This window comes from Seriola aureovittata, chromosome 22, assembly GCF_021018895.1.
Source record: "Seriola aureovittata isolate HTS-2021-v1 ecotype China chromosome 22, ASM2101889v1, whole genome shotgun sequence".
NCBI lineage: Eukaryota > Metazoa > Chordata > Actinopteri > Carangiformes > Carangidae > Seriola > Seriola aureovittata.
The window spans coordinates 16,210,036-16,236,227 of NC_079385.1; the positions used below are offsets into that span (position 1 = coordinate 16,210,036).

Genomic DNA, 26,192 nt, shown 5'->3' on the forward strand with positions numbered 1-26,192 from the left:
TAGTTTCAGTGTGAGCCAGAGGCCCAGAAGGCAAGGGCTTCATTTTGATTCCACCTGTAAATTTCTAAGGCTCACACTCACCTCGGGAAGAAGCTGGTCGTCGGCTCCTATCTCACTGGACACACTTTGTAACTTTTGCAATTTTAACAACCTGGGGAAAAAGTTTTTTTTTTTTTTTTCTCTTGTGGGGCAACCAGCGTGTTGAGGGTTGAATTCTTTTGACCCAATCTGAACTTTAAAGGGTCACGATGAACAAAATCAGCAAACAAAAAAAATAAAAAATAAAAAATAAAGTAGCCTGCTGCAAGTGTTAAATGTACATACAAGTGTTCATTTTTCATTTGCTTCTGTATGTAGATGTTCATTGTGTATTCACTCACTGTGGCTTGTGGCTTCTCTTGCAATAGGAAAAAAAAAAGTCTATTGTTTGAATTGTATATATCTAATATGATAATACATTATATGTAATTAGGATGCAGTACATTTGAAATGTACATACATGTGTTCAATAGCTACTATCTGAATGTTTCCCCCCTCCCCTCCCTTCCCCACCTCAAGAATCCCTCATTTATTCTCCTCCCCTTCCCTCCCCCCCTCTCTCCCCACTATGATACTTCCTGTACAGTAAAACAATGGTATTGATTTTTTTTTTTCCTTTTTAATGCATTCTTGATTGATTATTTGTTTCTGGACAATGAGTGTTACCATCACCGGGCACTTATGATGCTGTAAAATGAAACTGCATTACGTGGTTACATTGTGCCATATTCTCTCAGAATGAAATTCAAAATAAAAAATATATGAAATGTGTAATAGTGTTTTTTTTTGACAGTGAGGAAGCACTTTGTGAAGATCTCTTCTACTTTTTTTTTTTATTTCATTTTATTTTATTTTATTTTTTTACATTTTTATTCATTTATTTTTGGAAATGTAACAGGAAATGTTAAGTCCAAGCTGAGGACTACAGTAGTGTGGACTTTCATTTTTTACAGGCAGGAGGTGGAGGGTAAAAATCAGTGGGTATATAAACTGAGGTACAACAGAGCAGCAGGAGGAAAAACAAACTAAGAACAGTAACAGTTTGCACACATGTAGAGCTTCTACTCCAGACAGAACTAGCTCATGTTTTGTTTGCTCTTAATGGAAATAAAAGAAAAATATTATACCACAGTTTTAGGAGGGAAAGGGTTACAATTAACTTGAACCACTTGAAAAATTCCTTTTTTTTTCTTTCTTTTTTTTTTTTTTGCTCAAATTAATGAAGTGAAGATGTTCAGAGCTCCACTTTGAGCAAACTGCTTCATTAAGTCCAAAGGCTTTTCCAAATTAGAGTTAGGCTATGCAACTGTAAAACAAATCCTACCCAATTTGTACTTCCGAAAATAATCCTAGAAACAACATCATTAGGTGAGAACACTAGTAAACAAGTCTCCATATTCATTATTTTGTCCCTACCGCTGAGTATTACATCTCCTATATCGCAACATACAAGTTCGTATCAGGTGCTAGAAAGAAGAAAAAGTAAAACATGTCGTCACTAATAGTCGAGTTTCCACTGTGTTTTTTTTTTTTGTTGTTTTTTGTTGGTTTTTTTTGTCAAAGCTCTATTGGCTCCTACTGTCAATCTACAGGACATATAAAGAGGAACCATGTTGAAATAGGGCAGTGGACGTTTTTTTTTTCCACCCTCTTCTTCCTTCCTCCCCCGTGACAAACAACCTCATCAGTCCATTTGGGCGCGCTCTCGCTTCTTGCCTTCCTTCTTTTGCTTCTTTGCATCTGCAAGGAACAGAGAAGGAACAAGGAGTTACAACCCACAGTGTCGACTTTCTTTGCAATTTCTCTGCTAGAGGTCGTGTCTTTGACAATAAACAAATCCCATTGTCTCCATGAAGAGCCCCCGTGCTCCGCTTCAGATTCTAATAATCAACTTAATTAGTTTTTTTTTTTGTGCAGGTTTTTAGTGCCATGATATTGAAAACAGCCAGCCGTCACGCTCTCTCCTGGGGATTGATAGGGTGGCTTGGAGTGTGTGTGTGTGTGTGTGTGTGTGTGTGTGTGTGTATGTGTATGTGTATAGCTGTGTGCCCCATTTATAAAAAAAAAAAAAAAAAAAAAAAACGCTTTATCAACTTCCCGCAACAGTGCATTGGTACCTGGCAGCCATGACAAGAAGCAACAGTCCACTGCCCCCCCCCCCCCCCCGGTGTGTGGCCTCTCCGCTCTGGTGAACAGGAAGGGAGCACGACCTGTAGCGGTTTGGCTAGCTAGCCTCTAGCTAGCTGTTTGCCAGACTGTCAATCTGCGGGGATGTTTGTGTGTATCTGCACGTGTGTGTGTGTGTGTGTGTGTGTGTGTGTGTGTCATTCTCTGAACACACACCTACAAATAAAAGGAAAAGCCAGAATAAAAGAGTGGAGTCCGACCTAGCAAATGCAAGCTAACTGAAGTATGAAAATTAGCGATATGTAGCTTTGTGTTGAGATGTCTGCATTGTCTCTTCTTGTCTCCATTTTGAATTTGAAATGGTCACGGCTAAGTTAAAGAGCTTGCGGAGACAACGTGTAGCCTAAAGTGCTATTTTTATGTTACCCAAGTGAACCCTTTGAGCAAAGTTGACTTGAAAGCCTAAGTGCTTCAACAAGGCTTCATCAGCCCATCGATAATGGCCTTCAGCCAATTCAACACCTATGGGAGATTTAGCACCAAGGTGTTACACAGCGCTCTCCACCACCACCATCATCAAAACACCACATTGGATTATCTTGTAGAATCTATGACAAGGAAGTAATGAAGCTGTTTTGGAGTCTGAAGGTGGAGATACTAAGACACTTTATTTTGAAAATCTCTTTTTATTGGTGTTTTTCAGATTAAAATAAAGAGAAGGGGAAAAAAGAATGGATTTGCCTTCAGCCACTTCCCTGTGATGGCTCTCTTGCTTGTGACCAACAGTACTGTGTAAAGCTATTCATCCAGAGCCAGAGTTTGCCTGGAAGTATAATGTAAGAAAAGAGCAACCTACTTCTGTTTCTTCCTTATTTCCTAATTTCTTTGGCAAGCTCGTGCCAATATAAATGGATTTAGAAGTTTGCCATTGGTTTAACCACATTGCCTCCAACATTCATCGTCTCCCTGAAAACCTCAGTGTTTTAAATTTCAAATTTGGAGTAAAAATATATTGTATTTATATTTTTGTTGGTGTTTCCAGTTATTTGTAATTTTATGTTGACATCTGCTGTTTGTGATCACCTCTGTTAAAGTCTGGTACAGTTGGTCTCAAAGACATTGGCCGCTAATGACTAAGTGCCACTATTTTTTGGTTTGTTGTGTGTGTGTGTGTGTGTGTGTGTGTGTGTGTGTGTGTGTGTGTGTACACTGCACAAAAATATAACACTTTTTCTCTTGCTTCCATTTTTCATGAGTTGAAATTAAAATTCTAAGATTTTTTCTGAACACACAAAATGCTTCTTTCCCTCAAATATTCTTCACAAACGTGTTTAAATCTGTGTTGGTGAGCACCTGACAGGTGTGGCATATCAAGATGCTGATTACACAGCATGATCACTGCACAGGTGTGCCTCTGGCTGGTCACAATAAAAGCCCACTTTAAAATGTGCAGTTTTATTTTGAAAAAAGGGACATTTCTCAGGTACTGAAGTACAGATTTCAGATGTGCATTTTTTGGGGGGGGGTAGCTGTGGATCAGAAAACAAGTCAGTATCTGGTGCGACCACCATTTGCCTCATTCACAGCGACACATCTCCTTTGTACAGAGTTGATCAGGACGTTGACTGTGACCCGTGGAGTTGTGCACCACTCCTCTTCAATTGGCTGTGCGAAGTTGCTGGATATCGGCAGGATGCGGAACATGTTGTCGAACACGCAGATCCAGGGCACCCCCAAACATGCTCAGTGGGTGACGTGTATGATGACTACACAGGTAAATGTGTACATCATGCGGCCAGATGCACGGCATGACAACAGGCCTCAGGATTGCATCACGCTGTATCTGTGTGCATGTGTCTGTTTTGTGCTTATTGTAGGGAACCCTCATCTCACATGGCCACATGAGTTTCAGATATAAAGGGTCAGGTTTTCCATGACACACCATGGGCTTATTATTTATTATTCAATAATATATTATCAATTAAATATTACATAATTGGGTGAACAGTTGTATTCCAAATAATAAATCCGTTCAGTGTTAGTGAGTAGAAGGAAGCTCATATTTTCTGCACTTAGTGTATTTCACAAAATATATGTGTTTATTTGTGTTTCTTAGATGCTACTAATCCCTGACTGTAAGTGCTGTTCTCTCGCAAGCTTTTCAGTTTATGCCATGTTGAACAGAGATTTCAGCCCGGCTAATCCACACCCTCTTTTTTTTTTATTTAGACCATGTACATGATCCAAAGCAAGTTCCTTCTGCACTTAATACTAAATTTAGATCCTCTCACATCACTGTTGTTTAGCTTCACAGCTGAACCCCATATACTTTCACAGTGGTGATGTTGCAGAGGTCAGACTCGTAGTGGTAGTCAAATAAAATGAGCAGATTTGATTTAACATAATGAAGATCAAATGAAAGGACAGTAATATATGGAGAACAAGATCTCAGTGTACTTTTTTAAAGAGATATAGTTTGATAATACAAGAGTGTCAATGCTTAAACCTTGAATAAATTCTCATGAATGGATTATCTTGAAAGGACACCTCCACAACTCGCAAATCCTCTAATGACATGCCGGCAAGCAGTTCAGAGGCGCGACAAGGTATGCTTAGTCAATGAGATTTCAATTGAGTTTCAGCCTTTTAACATTCTGACTGTGCGCTATGAGGAAATCTTAGAAATCTGTTCTTGTCACCTCACTCGCAAACTTTCCGCGGGCATTAAGATTTTGACATGCAAAGCGCTCTCACCCATGCAAATACAGAAATTGCTCTTCCATCCCATTTGTTTGCTTGTTTTCATTTGTTTTACTGTTTTTCTCTCGCTTTTTTTTTTTTCTTTCTCCCAGTGTCATATTTAGTTTTTTTTGTTTTTTTGTCAGCGTTTTTCCTTCTCCCTGGGGAGGGAAGACGGAGGAAAAAAGGATCCGCTCTCGCTGTCTGTTCTATCTGCTTCGTGTATGAGATGGGGACTCTCAAACCAGCCTGGAGTGCTTTCTGCTGCATTTGCACATTACATGACACTGCTCACTCCCCCTCTCTGCGTCTGACACACACTCAGAATTAGACTGCTCCCGTCTGCGCTGAGCCGAATTACGAATTTGCTCAAAATGGGAGTTAAGAGCCGAATGTGACTCTGACATTTCATAAAGTGCTACAATGTAACCCAGTTAATTTACCCAAGTGTGTGTGTGTGTATATAAGTATAATATTAATTTAATGTTACTTTTATATTTTTACTTCATAACATTTCTTTTGCGTACTACTTTATGTGTATCTTAATCTGCAAAGTAACGTCATAAATTCAGTTTAAAGTGTAGATTTACATATAAAACATTAAATCGCATAATAAAATGGTGCAGTACTATTGATTTAAATCAGCATAATGAGCACTTTTACCTTGGATACTTGAAGTTTTTTACCCATAAGACTTACATACTTTTTAAATAAGCAAAAAGCAATGCATTTATTTTACCATATACAAAAATATGCCATAGAAATGTGTGCAGGCGTGTGTGTTTTCCAGGCGACCTTTTTAAGCCACTGACCACAAACTGTAACATCCTGCTTTTGCTGCACGTTGTTCCCCATCTCTTCCTCAGCTCATTTCCTGTTGTTTCTCGACCGCCATCACTAATTAAGACATTTATGCCCCACACATATCGTATTTGAAAATGTGTAAACTAAAGCCAAGGGCGGGGTATACCCTGGACACAGGTTGCCAGTCTATCACATTCACATCTACGGGCAATTCAGAGTCCGTGGACTGTGGACTGTGGACTGTGGGAGGAAGCTGGAGCACCCGGAGGAAACCCACACAAGCATGTGGACAACATGCAAAGTCCACACAGAAAGTCTCTGTCCCAGAACCCAGAACCCTCTTGCTGTAAGGTGACAGTATTAACCACTGCACCACTGTGCCACCATGTTAATTTTATTTATATATCCTAAAATTACACATTTGTATCAACAGGCTTTACAATCCCACAGCCTCTGTCCTGAGACAGTCAGACCGCTAAAGCAAGAGAGATGTGTTCATTTGAATTCTAGATTAATTCATTAAACAAATTCATCAGTTCAAATTGACAAAGTTTTGTATGTTCCCTGCACCTTGCCTTAAGATCCAAAGACAATCTCAAGGAGGTCATCATCTCATAGTGACTGATGATCTGTCAGAATGTAGAAAATCTGCCTAAAAACTTTACTTAACTTTATATTCACTGCAGTCGTGGTTCTCTGCTTTTGTAGGGCACAAATACTCAGTGTAACAAGGGTAATGTGAAGGCATGTGTTTGATTTAAAAATCAGAAGACCACCTGTCTGTCCAGGAAGAATGACAAATACAAATTCGCTCAAAAACAATTTCAAAGATGCCAAATTTATCCGGACAAAGCTTTTTGTTTCACCTGAAATCAACTCTGGCGTCCAAACAAACCCGTGCGCCGCTCGCCCCTGTTCTCCTGAAAGAGAAGGCGGGGACCTTGAGGTTTCTACAGGCATTCATAATGTTTCATTTCTGTCACTCTTTGTTCTCTCTCCCGCTCCGCAGGGTCTGTGTTTCACCTGTTCTAGACAGGCGAAGACACGCAACTCTGCATCTCACATCGCTCCCCAGGTGCCTCTTAGCATTGTCTCCTCCAGAATCTGCAAATGACAGATGCTACCTCCATCACAGGAACCTGCTGCAGTCAGGGGAAACCTATCTCCCAAACCCAAGGTGGCTGTTCAGAATTGCAGATTTGGCCGGGCAGATCTCTGCTCCCAGCCTGGGGTTAGATCGCCTCTTCTCTCTCCATCTCAGTCACTCTGAAGCCAAACATTTCTGTTTTCTTTTCTTAAGCCCTCTGATCCCGCTGCTGCGGACTGTATCTCTGCCATCCCCTGAAACACACAGAAAAGCATACACAACCCACCCACCCCCCCTACACACCTCATTGTGCGCAGCACCCCGTCTTTCTTTACCAGTAACCCCCTCTGCTTCCCACGGCTTATCTTCCGACCGGCAGACATGGGAAATCACACCTCGCTCAGATAGCGGGTCTCTCTTCCCAACTGCCTCCCTTCATCTCAGCCACTGTCATCCTCGCTCTGCTTCTCTCTCGCCCTCAGCTCTAACACCTCTTAGCCTGTCACTCGGCATCCCTGCATCGGGCCTTCATTAGGATTGATGCGCACAGGTACGCAGCACTGCACACACGCCTGTGAACCGCACACGTTCTCACCTGCACGCTTTACTTGAATTTCTATTTACATTTTCTAACATGAAATCTTCACGATCTACATCGATACTGTGCACATGTACCTGCATAATGAAAGATAAATTGGCAAAGCAGAGTAATCATGTGTTACATGTATCTCTCCTTTTAGGATATCCCTCGATTTCTATGTCGTAACTGAAAGAGTCTGATACTTTAATTGATCAGTTTAAAATACTTTATATTCACAATAAAACAATGTTGAGTACATTTGCTGTAGGTGTGAATGTGAGTGTGATTATATTGGAAACCTGTCTACAGTTCTCACCCACTGCATTATGGGATAGGTGACACCCCCCACAAGTTCTGAACAGTATAAATCAATGAGTGATGTTGCCATAGAGCTCACCTATAAGGGGATATATTATTATCATATATATACACCCTCTGGATATATGAAAATATAACTTTATAGCATATATAAAATGCCCATAGTTTTTATATGTACATACCTTTAAAAAATGTTGTATATATGATATAAGATGTTGCAACCATATATGCCAACAATATATACTTAATTCAAGTTTATTAAAATAACATACACATAAATATTCTATATGCTTATATACTCAAACCGGTCAGAGTGCATTAAAGACGTGTGAAAACTTTACAGGCTCCTCTTTCTGGAAAGTAAAATCTTGAGACGAACAGCAGAGCAGACAGACATGTCACAGCTGGCAGCGCTGCAGCTGCAGATGCCCTGTCTCAGAGGTGTTTACACCACCTTATCTGTATAATTTGGAGCCTTGTCCGACTGCGGTTGTTTGGTGAGGTGACAGTAAGGTTAAGCAAACTCCATGTGTGCACACATGTCATCTGCTGAGCGTGATAAGGGCGCAGTTTATGACCATTGGCAGCATTTCTGCACTCATTATAATCCTGTTTGGACAATGGGACATTCACAGTGGGTCTATTACATCCTTGTTTGCAAAATTAACAAAGGGCATTGACTCACTTGGAGTGAATGGAGTGCTTTCTCCTCAGCACTTTTGACACCAGTCTCTCCAACCAGACGGTGATTATATATTCTACATGCGTCCACATGGTTGTTTAATATTCCCCCATTAGTTCAAATCTTGCATCAACCCAGGTTTTTTTGATGACTTCCCATTTCCGGCGGAACGTGGGATGAAGGAGGAAAAAAAAAAAAGAGTAAAAACCCTGACTTCGGTGACTTCGACATGACTGAGGAGAGGTAAAAGCATGTAATTACAGCTGAATAGTGAGTTAACCTATTCACCCCTGCTTTAACACTGTCACTCACCACTTCAGCTTGGCACTTAAGTAGGTGGATTTCCATCCCGCTGATGGTGGGTTGAATATGAATGTGAATCGCAGCCGGCACTGTCTGAGATTAAATCATTTGCGAGGGTTTGTTGGATTTAGCGAAGATGCAATCAGTCTGAGATGTAGATAAAAAATTTACTGAACTTACACAGCAATTATCACAAAGAAGATAGAAGTTCGCTCTCATATACAAACGAACGGGAACGTGGTCTCAGATTTTTGGACCCCACTGTTCATCATCTATATATATACACAGATGGTAATTTGTCCTAATTAAAATGAAACTCAGATTGTTATTTCTGTTTTTTTTTTTTGTGCCTGTGTTTAAAAAAAGAAACAAACAAACTGACACAAGATATACAAGGTTGTCAGGGGGAAGATCAGCAGTTCAGCTTGAGAAAAACATCCCTTCAGCTAGAATGAATTAAACAAACCAACTAATCCAACCTTCCAGGAAACTGTTTGCAATAATTTGCTGGAAAATATTCCTCTCTCAAATCACCAGTTTGTTTCTGCTTTTGATCCAAACCAATCTAATGTCATGTGAGTGTAAATACAAATGTTTCCAGCTTTCAAACCACTCCAAAAATCTGTGTAACTTACATTACCAGGGCCGTGCACGACTCTAACTTCTTTCTGTTGGATTGAACTTCAACTTTGGGTTGTAAAATACTCTGGCTTCTCCTGAGTGAATTTGATTTCATTAAAATTTTATTGAGTGTTCAGAACAACAGCAACAGTAGTTCAGGATGGTGTGCTTGATTTCTTTAATAAATGTTACTGTGCCAATGTGTTTGGCAGAAGAAAGCCTCTCCCTCAGGCCACACAAAGGAAACATGACAGTTCTCCAAACGCACTGGCTAAACGAGTCAGAAACGCATTACGCTAATTACTTGATTACTTTTTCAGTCTGAATTTCAAAGTGTAATCCCTTATACACTGTTCAGTGATTACATTAATTGAATAAGTTTTGCTCTGTTGCTTTGATGGTTTGGGGGTCGGCTTTTTTTGACCGAATGAAGGATTTTAGTCATCGCACCACTGGGACTTCAATTATCAGAGAAACAAGCTGAGCAAACATCGGCAGCAGCTCGGCTCCCAGCCCCTCTGACACTTCTTGAGTCCTCCAAACAGCATCAGAGAAACACTGATTTTTAACTTGACAGTACTTTACTCAGTATTTTAGTAGATTAAATCACCTGGTCCGTTTGTTTTGGAGAGGATATGTGGATAATTCCGCTCTTGGTAAAAACCTCCTGAATTGACACTGAAGGAAACCAAACTGGGAGTAGCTCATTGCAGTGATCCCACGCTACTTCATGATGTGACCAAACTCTTGTCTACTGGTATTGTTTTGATTGAGAGACCCTTCGTGGCAGGAAATTTCATAATGTGGCTGCCTCCAAAACAGAGGCTGGCTGCTTATTTAAACCATGTGTCTCATTTTCCATTTCTATGTGTGTGTGTTAAATACAGAATATGCAATGTGTGGGTGTGGATTTTATGTAATTACTTTTTCAGTGAGCAATGTAGCTATAATTAGCAGACTAATTTAAGTAACTTGGCCACTGCTGTTTAGCAGTCTGAGGACAGCAGTGCCAGTATCTGTTTAAAATTTTGCCTCTGAGCAGTAAAATATCATCCTTTTGATTCAGTGCAGAGAACCTCCTGCCACATTTTTTAAAGACATGGTGATTCATCAACAAGACTCCCAGTGTACCTCGCTGCTGCTGACAGGCTCAACATGTCCGGCGAGAGTTACACTTTATCTGGTGATGATTTATCCCGCTCAGCTTACCTTGCAGCTTGGTCTTGGGGATTTTCCCACAAGGCTTGGTGGCTGTGACGGTGGCGGCGCAGGTCGCGTCCATGAGCGCTCGCTTCAGCACGCCCGTCCTGTTCTTCTTGCCCGTCGCCAGATCGCACTCCCCCCACGCCTCGAAGTCGTACTTGCATTCCCCTGCAGCGCACAAGGGAATCAGATACTTCATTAGTTGCTTTTGTTTGGTGAAGTAGGCACGAAGGAGGCATGGTAAAATGGGCGATCAAGCAGAACACCTGTAAAATGACACACGACAGCTTCTGTATTTGTTTTTAAAAGAGCAGTCAAATGCAATCAGTCAGTGGAACAAGTCCCTTGAGCCTGAGGAGTTGTGAGTCATACACTCTGAATGGCTGTTTGATGAGCGGTTATAATTTACTTGGCTATTATCTCCTTCCTATCAATAGAAAGTGTCCAAGATCAACAAATTGAGTTCTGCTAAAGCCTCGTCACGAGCTTTATGGCTTTTCGCCTACGGGAACAGATGGCAATTCATTGTTTTGATCTTATATTTCCTATATGATGAAACCTGCTAACAGATGAATGTAATCAAAAATTGCCCAGCTGCTGCTCAGCCTGGAAATAACAGACAGATACAATCTTAGGAGCAGAGTCGTGAAAGCACTTTCCGCAGCAACTCAAATAAATTTCACATGTGCTTTCATTTGATATTAAATTCACCTTAAACTCAACCCCTGAGGATGCAAGATTGCTCTGGAAAATAGCTACAGTGGCTGATGTATAGTATGTTATAGAAATCTGTTTTGAAAAAGCATGTGCGTGTGCGCAAGTGTGTGTTTGTGTGCTGTATGTCCGTGTCTCTCATATCTCCCTCCCATTATTTTGTTGCCACTCCAGCCGTGCTCCCTGGAGGCTGTGACACTCATTCGTCAGCTTCCTCTCACATGAAAAGCATTGGACCCCATTGTCACTGCCTCTGAGATCCTAGGGTACTCATCAGAGGAGAGAAGAGGTGGGAGGAAGGGTTGAGGAGAGGAGGGACGGAGAGCGGTGAGAGGGAGTGACAGGGCCATTGTTGCAGGAATCCCACAGGGAGTCCTCAGCATCCAACTTTCAAACCCCTACGCCTCCATTCCTATAATTTGTCTCTGAGAGAGAGCTTCCTTGCTGGCTCCTGGGGATTTGGCAGGCTGCCCATGTCCTCTTTAAGGTGTCACATACAAGTAGGTAAAAGAAATGCTTGTACAAGTGTGAACACACCCACTCATCAGCGACCCTACACCCAAGCAGATTCCCATGTGTCTGATGTCTTTATGTTTGGAAAAACATCTGATCAATCACAAGATCCTTGAAGTGCCTTCAAGAAGTTGTTCAAGATTTTTGCTATTGCTAACATTAGCATTAACAGCTATTTACTTCCCACTCTAGAAGAAACGTTTTCAGTTCAGCATCAAACTTCAAACAATGCTATTACTACTTTTCTTCTTCTGAAGTTAGCGTGTTAACTAGCTAGCGCCGACATCTCGTCACTTTCCGATACCGAGTCACTGTAGCGTCCAGTCTGCCCTGAAGAGGTAGTGCTGCTCAGAGGGCGAATTATAATCTCTTGTATTATAAACACAATGATGGCTGAAGCTCTTGGCAAGACCGGTAAGTAAACAGCTGTTAATGCTAACGTTAGCCATGTAGTAATAGCTGATAACTGGCAGGTAGCTCCTTTAAGGCCTTCGAGGAGGATGGGGTTAAAGCTGAAAATTTCTTATGGATTGTCATCCATAAGACTGAATGAGGGTGAAATAGGGGTCAGATGGATTGTGGATGTGTCACATGTCTACATCTATCATTTTTTTGTGAATAAAACATCATCACTCAGGTTCTCCACTGGTTCCCCTGGCAAAAGAAAAGGAAAAAAAAAAGAAAAGGTCTATTGTGAGTAGCTGTCAGTTGGTCAGTATCAGCTGGGTTTTTACCTATGTATGGTAAGCCGCGTAATATTAAAACATTCCCTTGCTTTACGCCTTTGTGTCTCTAGCGCTCCATATGATTATTTCTGTGGTTTATTGTATAGAAACACATTAGTTGTTGCATTTCTTACCCATCTAACCTGCCCCACAGAGTATTCCTCTTTTCTGGGTCATGCTGCTGGAAACCCTAACTCTACATCACCATCATCACCTTCCTATTTTAAGCACAACATTTACACTCCATGTCTCACTCTGCATTGTTGTGTAGTACTTACGCATTGCATAAAAAAAATTAAAAAAAACAATTTGGGCCATGTGCTGCAAACTTAAACCACTGTTAACCTAGTTTTCACTTGTTTAGTTTTTCAGAATCATTTGGGGTTTAATATTTTAATAAGATGTAACAGTTTTGCCAAATGGGATGGCAAATCTTTCTGGCTCCAGATCTCAGAACTGCACTCAGAGAAAACTCAAGTTTATTCCAAGTTCTTCACACTCCTCGCAATAGTACCTAAAGCCACATGATGTTGTTCCATAGTGCAATATGCTACCTACTGATACTTAGCCTTCAAATCTACTCACAAAATAGTCTTTACATCAATGATAGACATTTTTACTGAGCATCATTTCTGAATCCAGGTTTAGCTGATAGGGTTAAATTTCAGGGTCTTTTCACACTAATTCTAATGCATTTTGTTGAGTGTGAGTAATCAAATGTTACAGTAGTCATTTATCTTTAATTGGAAGAATTCCAAAATAAAAGACACTGACTCTGTGTTTGCAGTGATCTTCATCTTTTGCCATTTTCTTTTCTTTCCTCAAGTAACTTTCCACAGTTTTAAGACCACAGGAATGTAACTTATTTCCTCTTCTCCCAAACTTTTGCTGCTATAATCTATATAGCCAGTTAGCGGGACCATTATTTCCTGCCGTGAGTTCATCACTCGTGACAGGCTCATTGCAGAGCAGCAGGCTCTGTGCCTGACAGGCCTTACTGGGGGGAACAAAAGTCCCTCAGGCTTGTCAATGCAAGACGTTTCGACTGTGAAGGCTGCCCACAGTCAAGCCCCCCCCCCAAAAAAGCAAATGACAAAGCATAATTCCTGTGTTCTCAATGACAATGTAAGACATTTCTGTTGTACCTCTAATTAGCAAGCTTTCAGATTCCCATTATGAAAATGGGAGCTTTGTTTGTGTGAATGACAAGCTACCATACATCATGTGGAGGTGTGGGCTGAGATGGATGGGAGCCGTGCAGATGACAGAAAGGGGGGCAGTTCTCTTGCTCTTTTAGTCGATGTGGATTATATAAATACTACATGAAAGTAGACCTTTTCGATTGGTCATGTACTAAGAAATATCTGGTAAATTCCAGCCTGAACATTCCTCCCTCACCTCCGAACTTCTTCTTCCAGTTGCAGGGGATCTTGCAGCGTTGGGTCTTGATGGTCTGCTTGCAGTCAGTGCCGGTGCGCGTTCCCTCCCTGGTGCCGAGTCCACAGTCCCCTTCATTGGCTACACATACGCTCCACTGCCACTCCCCGCAGTCCGACTTGCGCTCCTTCTTTCCTGTACAACCAAACACACACTTTAACACCTGGCAAACGGGTAAGACGTTTTTTTTGTTTTTTCCTTTCAAGGGTCTGGACAGGTCTGTAAGGAGTTTTGGGTCAAGTCTCACACCGGTCAACTCAACAAGTCCTCCCACCTGAGCAACCATATGTTGTGTTTATCATCCTCTGATACGACTCGTAGGACTGTCTCCTGAAACAGCGCCCCTGTGGAAGAAGGCGCACCGGACCCTCGTCACCATGGTTACTATAATAACATTCATGGTTTGGTTAGGTTTAGGAAAAGATTGTGGTTTTGGTTAAAATAAGTACTTCCTCAACATTAAGACAGTCTTTGTTGTCATGGTTACGATAATACCCAACATAAACCGATACTTTCACATGGGATCCAAACGCCTCTCTCCTGTGTCATATTCCTTCCTTTGTTTTGTTGACCCATCTATCCACCCCAACCTCCTCCTAACGCGGACATCGTCCTTCTTCATTCTACGTTACTATGGCCACTAGATGTCGCCTAGCAACAAAACGTAACTATGGGTCATAACAACCTGCTTTGTACTCAGGGACAGTCTCAGTCAAGTCCAGGTCAGGTGTGTGAGGTTTTCATTTTCGACACACAAGTGTGACATCTTCAGCCAATTTTAGTTTTTATTAAAACAAGAAATGAAAAGTGCTACATCATATGCAATGTCTATAAAAGTACTTACTTTGGACTTTCATATTATTTCAAGGCAGTTGTAATGGGCTTAGGTGCTTGCACTAATTTCCAATGCAAATGAACTTTTTCCCTTGAATTTAAATTAGGCTAAATGTTGTTTTCTTTACCCAAGAGGGATTTATCTGACTTATTTTTCCTTTTTTTTTGCAAGATATTACTATTTGTTTCTCGTAAAGTCTCAAAGGACACAAATTACTTTTAGCCCACAGGCATTTTTTTTTTTTGCTTTATTACTTTCATATATTTTTTAAAAGTTGTGTTGAGTTAAATAAGTTGTTAAAAGAGACGCTGTTAACGGTGCAGCCTGTAGGGAGAGATGGCACTGTGTGTCACTCCACAGGGGGAAAAGACCTTTTTAATGTATGTTGAAGAGGTAAAATGACAGTGATTTTCCTTCATCAAACAAATTTACTGTTGGTTTGCAAGATTCACCTTGTTTCTCTGCTTTGCCTCCTTCAGCTGCCATCACCGTTAGCACCAGGAGCGCCATCACGGCCACACTCGTCCACTGCTTCTGTCCATTCATTCTGAAAGAGAGACAGAGCTTTCTTCATCAGTGTGTCTTGCTCAGTGCAAGTGAACAGCCTGACTTGTCTACTTCACTGTCAATTAATAATTTCTTACATTTCAAAAGTACTTTGAGAACTCATAACTTTTGAGCACTCACTAAAGAAAATCTAGAACCAGAACTTGACACATTCGGCTGTTTGATAGAACAGGGAGCGAGGAGAGAAAAAGCAATAGTCGCCTCCAAGTCTCATGAGACAAAGAGAAATAGCCTGGGGAATTTCCATGTCTAGTCTTGTGTCATTTCCACTGTGCTGGACTCCAATATCAACATTTTGATTGTCTGCGGCGCCACTACACTGTCAGTTACGGGTGTATTCGCCGTCAATCTCTGAGATCTTGTCATGGGTAGATACAGTCCCCATACCAGTTAGATTGGATTTGTCAAAACTCTTGTCCACCTCCTGTGGTCTGATAAAGAAGGTGAGTTTAACAGAGTTTTAATTCTTGTGTTACAGCCCCAAAAAGAAGGCATAGCCTATCAAGGCTACTGTCCTTGAAGAAGAAGAAAACGTTGGGAACCTCTAAATTTAGATTGTTTTCTGAGAGTCTTATTAAAGGTACCCTGTTGAGTGTTCGACCACTGGTAGCACTGTGCAGCACTCCTGGCCTTCTATCAACCTTTACCATAACAGTGGAATATACTAATTTTAGATTATGGCGAAAGAGATCACTGGTATCTGATCGGTGTTGAAGTATTGGGAGAGAAAAGTTGGATGAGTGCATCCCAAATTAAGGAATAAGATGTAAGAAATAAGAACTTAAGAACCCAATAGTAAAGACACACTGGAGGCTGAACTGCACTGCACAAAATCTGCTGAGGAAACGATTGCACCTGCTGCCTTAAAGCAAGAAAAGAGCAAGGCAGCTGGGGTGGCTTCTATTATTATAATATTCCCACTGTACAAGAATATCAACATAATAAAATAAACATGTCCTTGGGTTTCTCTCTCTCTTTGTTGACCATTATTTGCACACAACACCTCACATTTCCGATGCCAAATTTAGCCGGGTTAAGGTTTTACAAATCAAAACCAGTTCTCCCATATCGTGCATCAGATTTTCCCTCATTATTTGATCCTCCAGCTGGTTCTGGATCAGCAGAAAGCCGTTACTGTCACTGCACAACCCGCCTAACGCACTGGGATGAAATTATGGCAGTAAACCCACTCCCTTTCGGCTATCCTGACTCCTCCGTGACAGATTTCTCGGTGAGAAATCCTCCAGCAGACAACGCTCTCCGTGAGGAAAGACAGAATGAGACTGAGACAACTACAATAAGTGTTTGACGCCAAAAAAATGCTCAAATGCTCGTGAAAAGGTTGAGCCTGGCAGGAAAATAATATCCATTTGTCATTTTTAATTAATCATGAGCTTGCTCTGAGCTCTCCATCCCATTGTGTGATGAACTTGCTTCACCCGTTTAAGACCCTGTATAAGTTCAATCTGTCTGTGTGGAGGACAGTGAAAGCCTCTTAAAGTTACATCAGGTATTCACACCTTATATTTAATTGTTAGATGTTATAGAAGTACATTTTATCTCGGATTTTAATGTCTTCTGAAGCTCATAATTAGCCTTACAGAAGCGCCTGTACTTTGTCTGCCAGGAAAAGTCATTTGATTTACATGATTGATTTTTTACTTTCCTGACTGTGGCAGCGCAGACAAACCCTGTTTTGATTAAATACTTCAAACTCCATCCCCCAGTTTTTATGTCGACTCTCTTTAAGAGATTCCAAACTATTCACTTCCATAACATAAAAAAAACATAAAATTTTTTAAAAATCATTGAATCCGACCTGTAAGAAGTGCATACAATGAGTTCTAAGAGTTTCAGAGAGAAGACCCAATGAAAGCGTCACGATAAGGATCATTTTCCAAGAAAAAGGAATTGTGGCCTTTGTAAAGATAAGAAAGTCTTTTCCAGAGTGATGGGCTCTTGGTGCTGTGCAGGCATCAAAGGAGACGGGCATTGATGACTTTGAATGAGCACTCCATACAGTAGTTTAAAGAAAGAAATAAGACTTGGAATTAAACCGCATTAACCATTTCCTCTGTAGCCATGCCAGACGACAGGTTTCTCCCCCTCTTCCCTCGAGGTCAATAAATTAAATGGAAGTCCATGTAGCTCCCATTTCCGGAGCATGACAGCGCCTACAGTGGATGACTGAGTGGGTCGGAGCATTAGACTATCATTCAAGCAGGCGTGTGTGCCGCCTGTGCAACACTTTGATAAGAGGCGCAGGGGGATTGCCAACTTAAAGGACATCCACTTGTGCTTTTACCACAAATGTTCTCACAGTCGGATTCACCTACAGCTCCACGCTACAGGTCTCAGCCCCCCTGGCAACCAGACCACGAATCAGCCTCTTTACTATCATGACTCACACTCCCTTTAATTTGACTGAAGGAAAAAGGGGTTTCAATACAATTCCTCATCACCTAGAAGCAGTGCTGTGTCTTGCAGATGTGTTTTTTTTTTGTTTTTTCAAGTGAGATACTGATGCATTTTGTAAAATTCTCAGACATATTTCAATGTTGTGCTAAAGCTGATACCCAAGTCACCGGACACAGGTGGGAAAAAAGTCATCAATCACCGCTCAACCTGTCCCCAGATTCTGAGGGAGATATTTGGTGCAGGATATTGCCATACCTGAAGTGAGGCTCTTCAAATAAAAGAAAGTCATTTAATGCCCGGGAAGTTGTAGACCAAGAGTATACGTTTGTGAATTTTTTAGAAAGGTTCAGTGGTTTTTCGAGCACAACAAACAGCAAAGAAGAGCTGTAGGCTCTGGGTGGCCACTGTTCAAATTGCAGGTCAACTGATAACCTGGGACATAACAAATTCAGGGATACACATCAGTTGAAAAAGAAATAACTAGAAAACTTTCTGAGTCTCCCACACTTTATAGTCACACTTTGAACCAGTTAGATTTGATATATATTTACAAGCCAGACTATTTTCCTTCTATTCACATGTGTGTGAAACGTGCTGTTTTTTTATTATTATTATTATTATTATTATTATTATTATTATTATTATTATTGTTGTTGTTGTTATTGTTAAAACCTTTATTTAAACAGATCTCATTGAGATCAGGATCTGTTTTCAAGACCTGTGTACAGTTTATACAGAACCTCATAAATTCACAAGCATTGAAACCAGTGGTTCATACTGTAACCATGACAACAAAGATCATCTAATGTTGAGGAAGTACTTATTTAAACGCGAATCATGATCTCTTCCTAAACGTAACCAAGTAGTTTTAGCAGTGTTCGATTCCCTTGTGATGGTAGCAGTCTATGTTATTTCTATTGTCTATGACTGTTCGACGTAGTTGACTACACTGTTATTCTTGTAACCATGACAACAAAGCTCGTCTAATGCTGAGGAAGTAAGTCGCATCACAATGTTTTCTGAAACCTAACCAAGTAGTTATTGTGCTCAAACCTAACCAAGCCATGACCGTTATGACTACAGTGTAAATGTCAAAGTCTAATGGAGTCCACCCCCCACCCACCCAGAGCTTAGATGGCAACAGAAGAAAGTGAAAGTGTTCGAACCTCTCAGCGTGGGGGGTTACTTGAACTTCAGAAGCATCCAGTGGTCAGTGCGGCTCATGAGCCAGTGAGAATTAGTTCTATCAAACCCTCCATTTGCCTCATTGATCCAGACAAACAGCTGTGGGTTCCTGGTGAGGGGAGTGGAGGAGGAAAGCCAATACTGGCCACAAATCGATGGACCTTCAGTGACTCCTTGTGTGCTTCGGCAAACACACACATATACACAAAATACTCCGCCACTCTGGAGCACAGACAAACACCAGATGCAAAACACTCTCCATCTCTCTCCTCTGTCTCATTAGGACTGACGTTATCCCTGCCGAGTACATAAAGGAGAATCTATTTATACTATCAGATCCTCTTGCTTACGTCTGATATACAAAGGCAGGAGGCGATGGAGGCGACGGTGCAGGTATAGAGGAGAAACCAGTTTAATGAATCAATTATAAGATCCAAGAGGAGGGGAATCGTTCGGGTTAATCGCTGTCTGGGCTGAGTGGAAAAAAGATCTCCAACATTGTTGTTCAGTGAAGAATGGATTTGGGTTCTTTAATTTAAAGTTCAAATTAACCTCTCAAAATCCCATTCTTAATCAGAGAACTTAACTAAATACATATGGGGAGCGTGTAGTTGAGCAACAGCCCCCCTGTGGCGTGCTAATGATGAACACAAATATTATTATAAGACACATGTATGCTTTCAATACCACTTAGCTGCATATGAATTATACATGTTTTTTAATAACTCTTTGCCCCTGGAGGTAACAAATCAAAGAATGTGGTTTCCAAAGGCAAAGCTTTCCCAGCTCTCTCTGACTCCATCATGCAATATTTAAAGTTATGCCAATGGGAGGTATAATCCTTTCTCTTTCAAAACAATAAATAAAAAAATTGTTTTACATAGGAAGATTTATTTAAGTCTAAATGGGTATTTGACTTGAGTCATGCAGTGCATTAAAACACACTTTTAGCCAAACATTATTTAAAATTCACAAATAAAAATATCTAGTTTCAGAAAAAAACTTTTGGGGGTATTTTTAGATTAAATATCATAATAATATCAAATCCTCAACCCTCCCTTTCCAAACATGTAGGAGAACCCTACTTGGCCTTCTCTAGAGCCAGTGTTTAGTTTGTCCATCCTGGGCTACTATAGAAACATGGTGGACTTCGTGGACGAGGACCTGCTCCTTGTGTAGATTTGAGGAGCTCATTCAGGTGATTGTATACTAATGAAAACATTGTCATGAATATTAGACTATATTCCAGTTCTGCCAGTAGATCTCCCTAAATCCTGCGCACTGGTCCTTTAAATTTAGAAATGACCTTGTTTACAATTTGAGGAATCCTATCAACAGTTTTACAGATGTCTCTTTTATAATGATGGTCTATGGGGAAAATACTTTGTGGAACATAGGAGATATTTTTGCTGCAGTACTGCGAGTGACCACTGGGGTAACGGTGGCGCCATATCCAGCTCTAATAATACATTCTTGACTACACCTTTGAGACTCGAGTCTGACACCAGGTCTCATCAAGACTAGTCATCTCCTGACACTTCCTGTTCATGCCAAACTGCAGAATACACAAAAGAACTTCAGGACTCACCAGATGCCTTTCATGTGCTATTGTCACACAGTCGACTTGGAGCTTGTTAGCCTGTTAGCCTGCGGCTATAATTCCTGATTCCTGCCTGTGGACTTTTGAGAGACTGCAGTTTGGTTAAGTTACACAACATTTAGTGACTGTTAGTATTAATAATTGTTTCACATTTTGATTTAAATACTTTTATCACCTCTGGGTTTACTCCGGGTATTTTTGAAACTGTCAATTAAAAACATTATTTATCAGCTTTATGTCGCCTGCAGCATAATATTTTGGCTGCATAATGATGAATATTGTTTTACTTCTAAATGATCGCAGCATGTTTGTGTGCCCTGCACTCTTATGGCCTGAAAGGTGCTCAACAAGAAATATTCAAATACATTTAGAGGTCCTCTCAAGGAGCTCTGTAGGCTCAGCCTCTCATCTTTGAGTGTCATCATTTGAGCGTATATTCATGCTTACCGAATCGTAAAGAGCCCATTCATTTGTTACAGCTTCAGTGATTAGTGGAATGGCAGGTAAAGCTGTTAGAGGTTTCCGGCATTGAGCCAGACTCACAATACCCGAGTACTGTTCAGATTCATACAGGCTGTAAAAAGGGACAAAGTCTGACAGCAGGTCAAACAGGAATAAGCCACCACACTCCACCTTTCTCATCTGCTAAGTAAAAAGAGGGATGGCAGCCAAACATGTTCCATGACGTAAGGCTGATTGACTGTACAACACTGAACAACAGGCCGACCAGAACAAAAACATAACTCCTCATGTACTTTGTGCAGAAGAGAGAGCTGTGGCAAAACATGCTGCAATAAGCATGTTTTATCTTGTACGATAAGCTCTTTTTCCACAGTTCTCCCTCTAGCTTTTCCGTCTTTTCACAGCCACTTTCAGTTTTTGGAGCCACATTTCACACAAATCGGAAGGAAAATGTAGCTTCCAAGTGATAAACACTGGTCTCCTGTGGAAAAAGTTACTTGGGTCATTCATAGCTTTGATCCAAGCACAAAGAAAGACCTGGGGAAGAAAGAACTGACCATCTGTCTCTCTGCTATGCACAGGGTAAGAATTCTACTGTTATTTGTGCACAGGCCCAAGGGGAAACGCGCAGCAGAGGTAGGACCAAACAACACAAAGTCATGCAATATAATTGGGAATGTAGGTGAATCTCTGCTTGAGCAGGTGTTTACCAAACAACCATATCCATAAAACAGGCAACGAGCTGTTATGTGTATCTTACTGTAACTGTAGGCTCCACGTCACATGGCAGCTCATGCATGGATGCAACTTTTCCTCCTTTCTGGAGATAACTGGAGATAACGGTTTCAAATCTCTGCAATCTGCAGAACCAAGTTTGGAAAAGTGCCTATATACTGTGTAAGCCAGATAACAACCTTTAAAGCTTTAAAGCTGCACTAATCAATATTTTTATATCAACAATGGATCAAATGACTAAGTGCAATGTGAACGGGGTCACTCGTGGTGACGAACGTGCGGAGAATTATCATCAGACTGCAGTTTCCTTCAGCATCACAAAGTGTTTTGGTTTTACCGCCCACAACTTTAGTCTGTCTGACCATTTTCTGATTGACTGAATAAAAATATAGCAGATTTCAGGTAAACACTCAGAGAAACCAAATCCTGCAAAGTGGGCTGGGCTTGGGCATAGCGGGAAAAAAAGGAGATCTCACTTAATACAATATGGGACCTTTAACAGCAGCTAAAGATCTGTCTTTGCTGACCTCTAATTGGTGAAGTTGTTACATTGTGTGTGTGTGTGTGATCAGTACACTGTGACATCACTGCTGGGCGCGATTACAGATTCAAGACTTAAAACACTGAAAGTCTTTGATATAATGCTTTACAGTTTGGAGTTCAGGTCATCTTTGAGACTTTGTATGTATTTTTCTTTCATGCATTGTTTGATTTTGCCGCTTTTCTTATAGTGTTTTTCAGTTTTCTGGTGTGGACAGTGTTTGTTGTTGCTGCTACTTGTCGAGTTACTGCTGATGTTGCTTTCTTGGAAAGTTCTCCCTCAAAAAAAAATAAAAGATGTCTCAGTTGGATCGATGTCAGTTCTCCTTGCAGAATTGAAGATCCCTACTTGGTAAATAAGGTAGAATTTTAAAAAAAAATTTGAATTTAACAGCGTCTCACACTGAAATGTCTTCACTCGGATGATTATTTCTGTTCCCGCTCAACAAAAGAAGAAGACATTTTATTGAAAGATTTCTTTGTTCAGTTCACTGTTTATCATTTGATACAGACAGGGAATGCAGCAATATGTCCTTGGGAAAAGTCGGGCAGAAAAATCTACTTCTGAGTGGCTTTCCCATCTCGGTAGTTGTGATTCAGAAGAGGGGCGAATACCTCACGTAGACACAGGGCATATTGAAAGGATTTATTTAGGAGTTTCTCAGTCTGTGTGTTCCTTGAGCTGCAGCTTTTAAGATTTCAGCACAGACGAAATGAGAAGTGTATTGACTAGAGGACACAGGAAGCCCTTTGAAAGAGACAGGCATGTAAAGCATGTAAAGTCAGGTGTACAACTGCAGAATGCAACCACAAGTAAACAGTGGATTACGGAATCAGTCGTGTGAAGGGTTACAGCAGGAATATACTGTAGATAACTATATGGTGAATCATATGAGAGAAAGCTGAGAAAGTGCTGCTGAGAGCAATAATACCTCCGGGTTAAATAACGACCGCTATTGAAGAATAGTGAATCATTTCTCATGGGGCGGCGGGATGCCTTAATTGAGGCACGGCATCATTTCTCATGTGTTTAGGTGCAGATGATTAGAGGAAAATGCCACACATTTTCTGACTTGTGTTTTGTAAAGGTCAGACAGTGGGGGAGAGAGTATGTGGAGAGGGTCCCCGCTATCTCTCAGAACAGCCCTGGAGGAGCCCCCAGGGAGCCACGCTCCGGAACAAAAACAGCATGTGTGGTACTCAGTGTGTGTGTGTGTGTGTGTGTGTGTGTGTGTGTGTGTGTGTGTATTGTGTTTGAGTCCAAGTCTTGAAAACAGAGCTCAGTTTGAACAGCGGTGCAGGATGAGGGGCTTGTTTAATGATAAAAACACAATAATAATGATGACAAACAATAGCTCTGCGAGCGCATCGGAGCTGAACTTTCTGAAATTGAAGACTTCAATTTATGCATGAATGCCTCCATTACACTGATCATATTATATCTACTCCTCCAAACACCCACTCAGTAGTTTATCCTCCCACTCATCTCCGTGCTCCCTTTTTTCTTTATTATTAGCATTCATGTGAAGATATTACGGGCCCAATACTGTCACTGCTACAATGAACCCCAGTTGTTATCAATTACCCTCCTTTTCCTTAGGATTAGCAAACTGCAATACTACAAACGACAGCTGAGTGGAACACTCTTTGCAAATGCAACCCCCCCCCTCCTCCCGTCATCTTCTTTTTCTTTTTTTTTAATCTCGGCTTTGTAATATTTTAGCCATGTTTTCACATTTCACCAAAAAAGGCTGCACTGAGAGAGCCAGGGGGGGGGGGGGCATACAAGTGGATTAAACTTTCAACAAGGGTTTCTCTTCAGTGGAGACAGGTTAGTAAAACAGCAAAAAAAAAAAAAAAACAGCATGTTTTTAGCACTGGCTTAAGGGGTAAACATTTCAAACGAATGTTAAAGAATGTTCAAATTAAGGACGCAGCGGATGATAGCACTGAAGTGTGAAAGATTGCCACTATTGAATTCTAAAAAGTTTGTTTAGAAGTTTTAACAAGTGGATCTGCCTTCAGCTGCACCATCATATTGCAGTGTGCTCTATACCAGTAGTCCTACCCCTAAACCGACAGAAGTAAGACCAAGGACCCCCCCGTCTGATAAGATTTTTGCCTTATGATGTTTTACTACATAAAGTGTTTGAAGCCCATGACCAAAATGATCATACATTCTATCATTTGTGTTACTTAGGGATGGAAATATAGTGAAAATATATGATTCCCCCTTTTTGATTCAGACCTGCAGGCACCATCTGCTAACCAGCTAGCTCCAGTCTGGCCAGACCATCTCGTCACTTTCCGATACCGAGTCACTGTAGCCTCCAGCCTCCCCTGAAGAAGTAGCGCCACTCAAAGGGTAGAATGAACACGGCAATGGCTGAAGGTCTTGGCAAGACTAGTAAGTGAACAGTTGTTAATGCTAATGCTGGCTATGAAGCAATAGCAAAACTTACATATAGGTCCTTTAAAAATTGTGGTCATTTTAAAATTTATCGAATCTATAGCAGTTTTTCCAGAAATTGTATTAAAATTTTTGACAATTTTTGTTATTTTGCAAAAGGATTGTAGTTAAAATGACAAACTGCAAAAGAAACTGATTGGTTATTCAGAATTTCATATTATTTGGGTTGTTTTGAAACAAACCAAATTAAGCAATGTTGCATAAATGTTTCACGTTTTGGTTGAATCCTTGCAGTGAAAAGATTCGACATACAGGGTGTGTCTTTTGCCCAAATGAACAGATTTGACTGCAGCAGTAGTCAGAAGTGCAGGATGTGGTTCCTGCAGGATCGCAGGCTAAACACAGGCCGGTTGCTAGAATATGCTGAAAGAGAGCTACACAGTGTGAATATTTCGGGTCAGCAGATCTTGATCATTTTCAGATCACGCTGATATGACTGTGGCTACATTCACACCGTCACCTCTTTTCCTTCTGCCCATTAATCTACATTCCTCTCAGTGAAGAAAGCTACAGCTGAATCACCTGTGTACAGCCTGGCTGCAGGGGACTTCTTATCACCACTCCTTGTCCTCGTGCTTTTTCTCTCTCCGTTTGGGTGCCTTTTGATTGCTAGAAATAGCCGGGCTTGTTCCCTTTCAAATCCTGGCTGTCTGGCTAGTGGACCTGTGCAGACCTGATCCCCCTGGCAGCTGCTGACAGCCCAGAAACTGAGCTCCGTCCCTCAAGCCCCATGCTGTTAGCATCAGCACTCGCCACCTCCGTCTCTCCTCTCCAGATTTTCTTTCTTTCTCTCTCTCTCTCTCTCTCTCTCTCTTGCCCACTCTACCAAAGGCGCCAATTTAGAGGTGTCTGTCTAATTGAATAGGCAACGTTTATCTGAATGTATGTGTGTAAGTGTGTGTGTGTGTGTGTGTTCCTTGCAGGAACTCACTGAAAGTACCTTGAGCCACTTGTTCATTAAAGTGTGCTGGATGAGAAAGCCTTTGCACACAGCGTGGGCAGTTTTTTTTTTTTCCACCTTTTGATTAAGCCGTCCTCCTTTTCTCTCTTTTCCACACTGTCTGCCTCTCTCTCTCTCTTTCTCTCTCTCTCTCTCTCTCTCTCTCTCTGTCTGTCTCTCTCTCACTCTCCTCTATCTGTTCCTTTCTTCACTTCTTATTCAAAAGAGAGATGTACAAAGAATTTGTATTTCTGTCCACTTGAGCAATGCAATGTCTCTGCGTATGTCTGTGTATTTAATTTCGCTTGTAAACAGGCTGTGGAATTTCAGACTTGGAGTGGGAAAGGCAGTGACAGCTTATTAAAGAGCCTGGGAAATCACATGCCGTCCTCAGCCTTTAATGTACCGTGGATTACGATAAATAATGCTGTAGCAGATACGCCTGCCAGTCATGACTCACCCATGAATAATACAGTAAAAATGCTATATATGAAGAACATTTTGATTTATTAAGTTCAACATCGTCTACAGGTTTATTTAAACCATGT

General features: G+C 41.0%; 1 protein-coding gene across 1 annotated transcript in view; it reads right to left on the minus strand.

The window, feature by feature from the left end:
- Positions 1 to 853: 853 nt before the first annotated feature.
- The window catches only part of ptn (pleiotrophin), a 44,466-nt gene continuing 19,127 nt past the window's right edge, over positions 854 to 26,192 (minus strand). Inside the window, exons 2-5 of the mRNA XM_056367615.1 lie at positions 15,180 to 15,274; positions 13,854 to 14,027; positions 10,510 to 10,671; positions 854 to 1,779 (exon numbers count right to left, since the gene is read on the minus strand). Of these exons, the coding sequence (XP_056223590.1) occupies positions 1,724 to 1,779; positions 10,510 to 10,671; positions 13,854 to 14,027; positions 15,180 to 15,273 (486 nt within the window). The 5' untranslated portion in view covers position 15,274 and the 3' untranslated portion in view covers positions 854 to 1,723. The remainder of the gene's footprint in view (positions 1,780 to 10,509; positions 10,672 to 13,853; positions 14,028 to 15,179; positions 15,275 to 26,192) is intronic.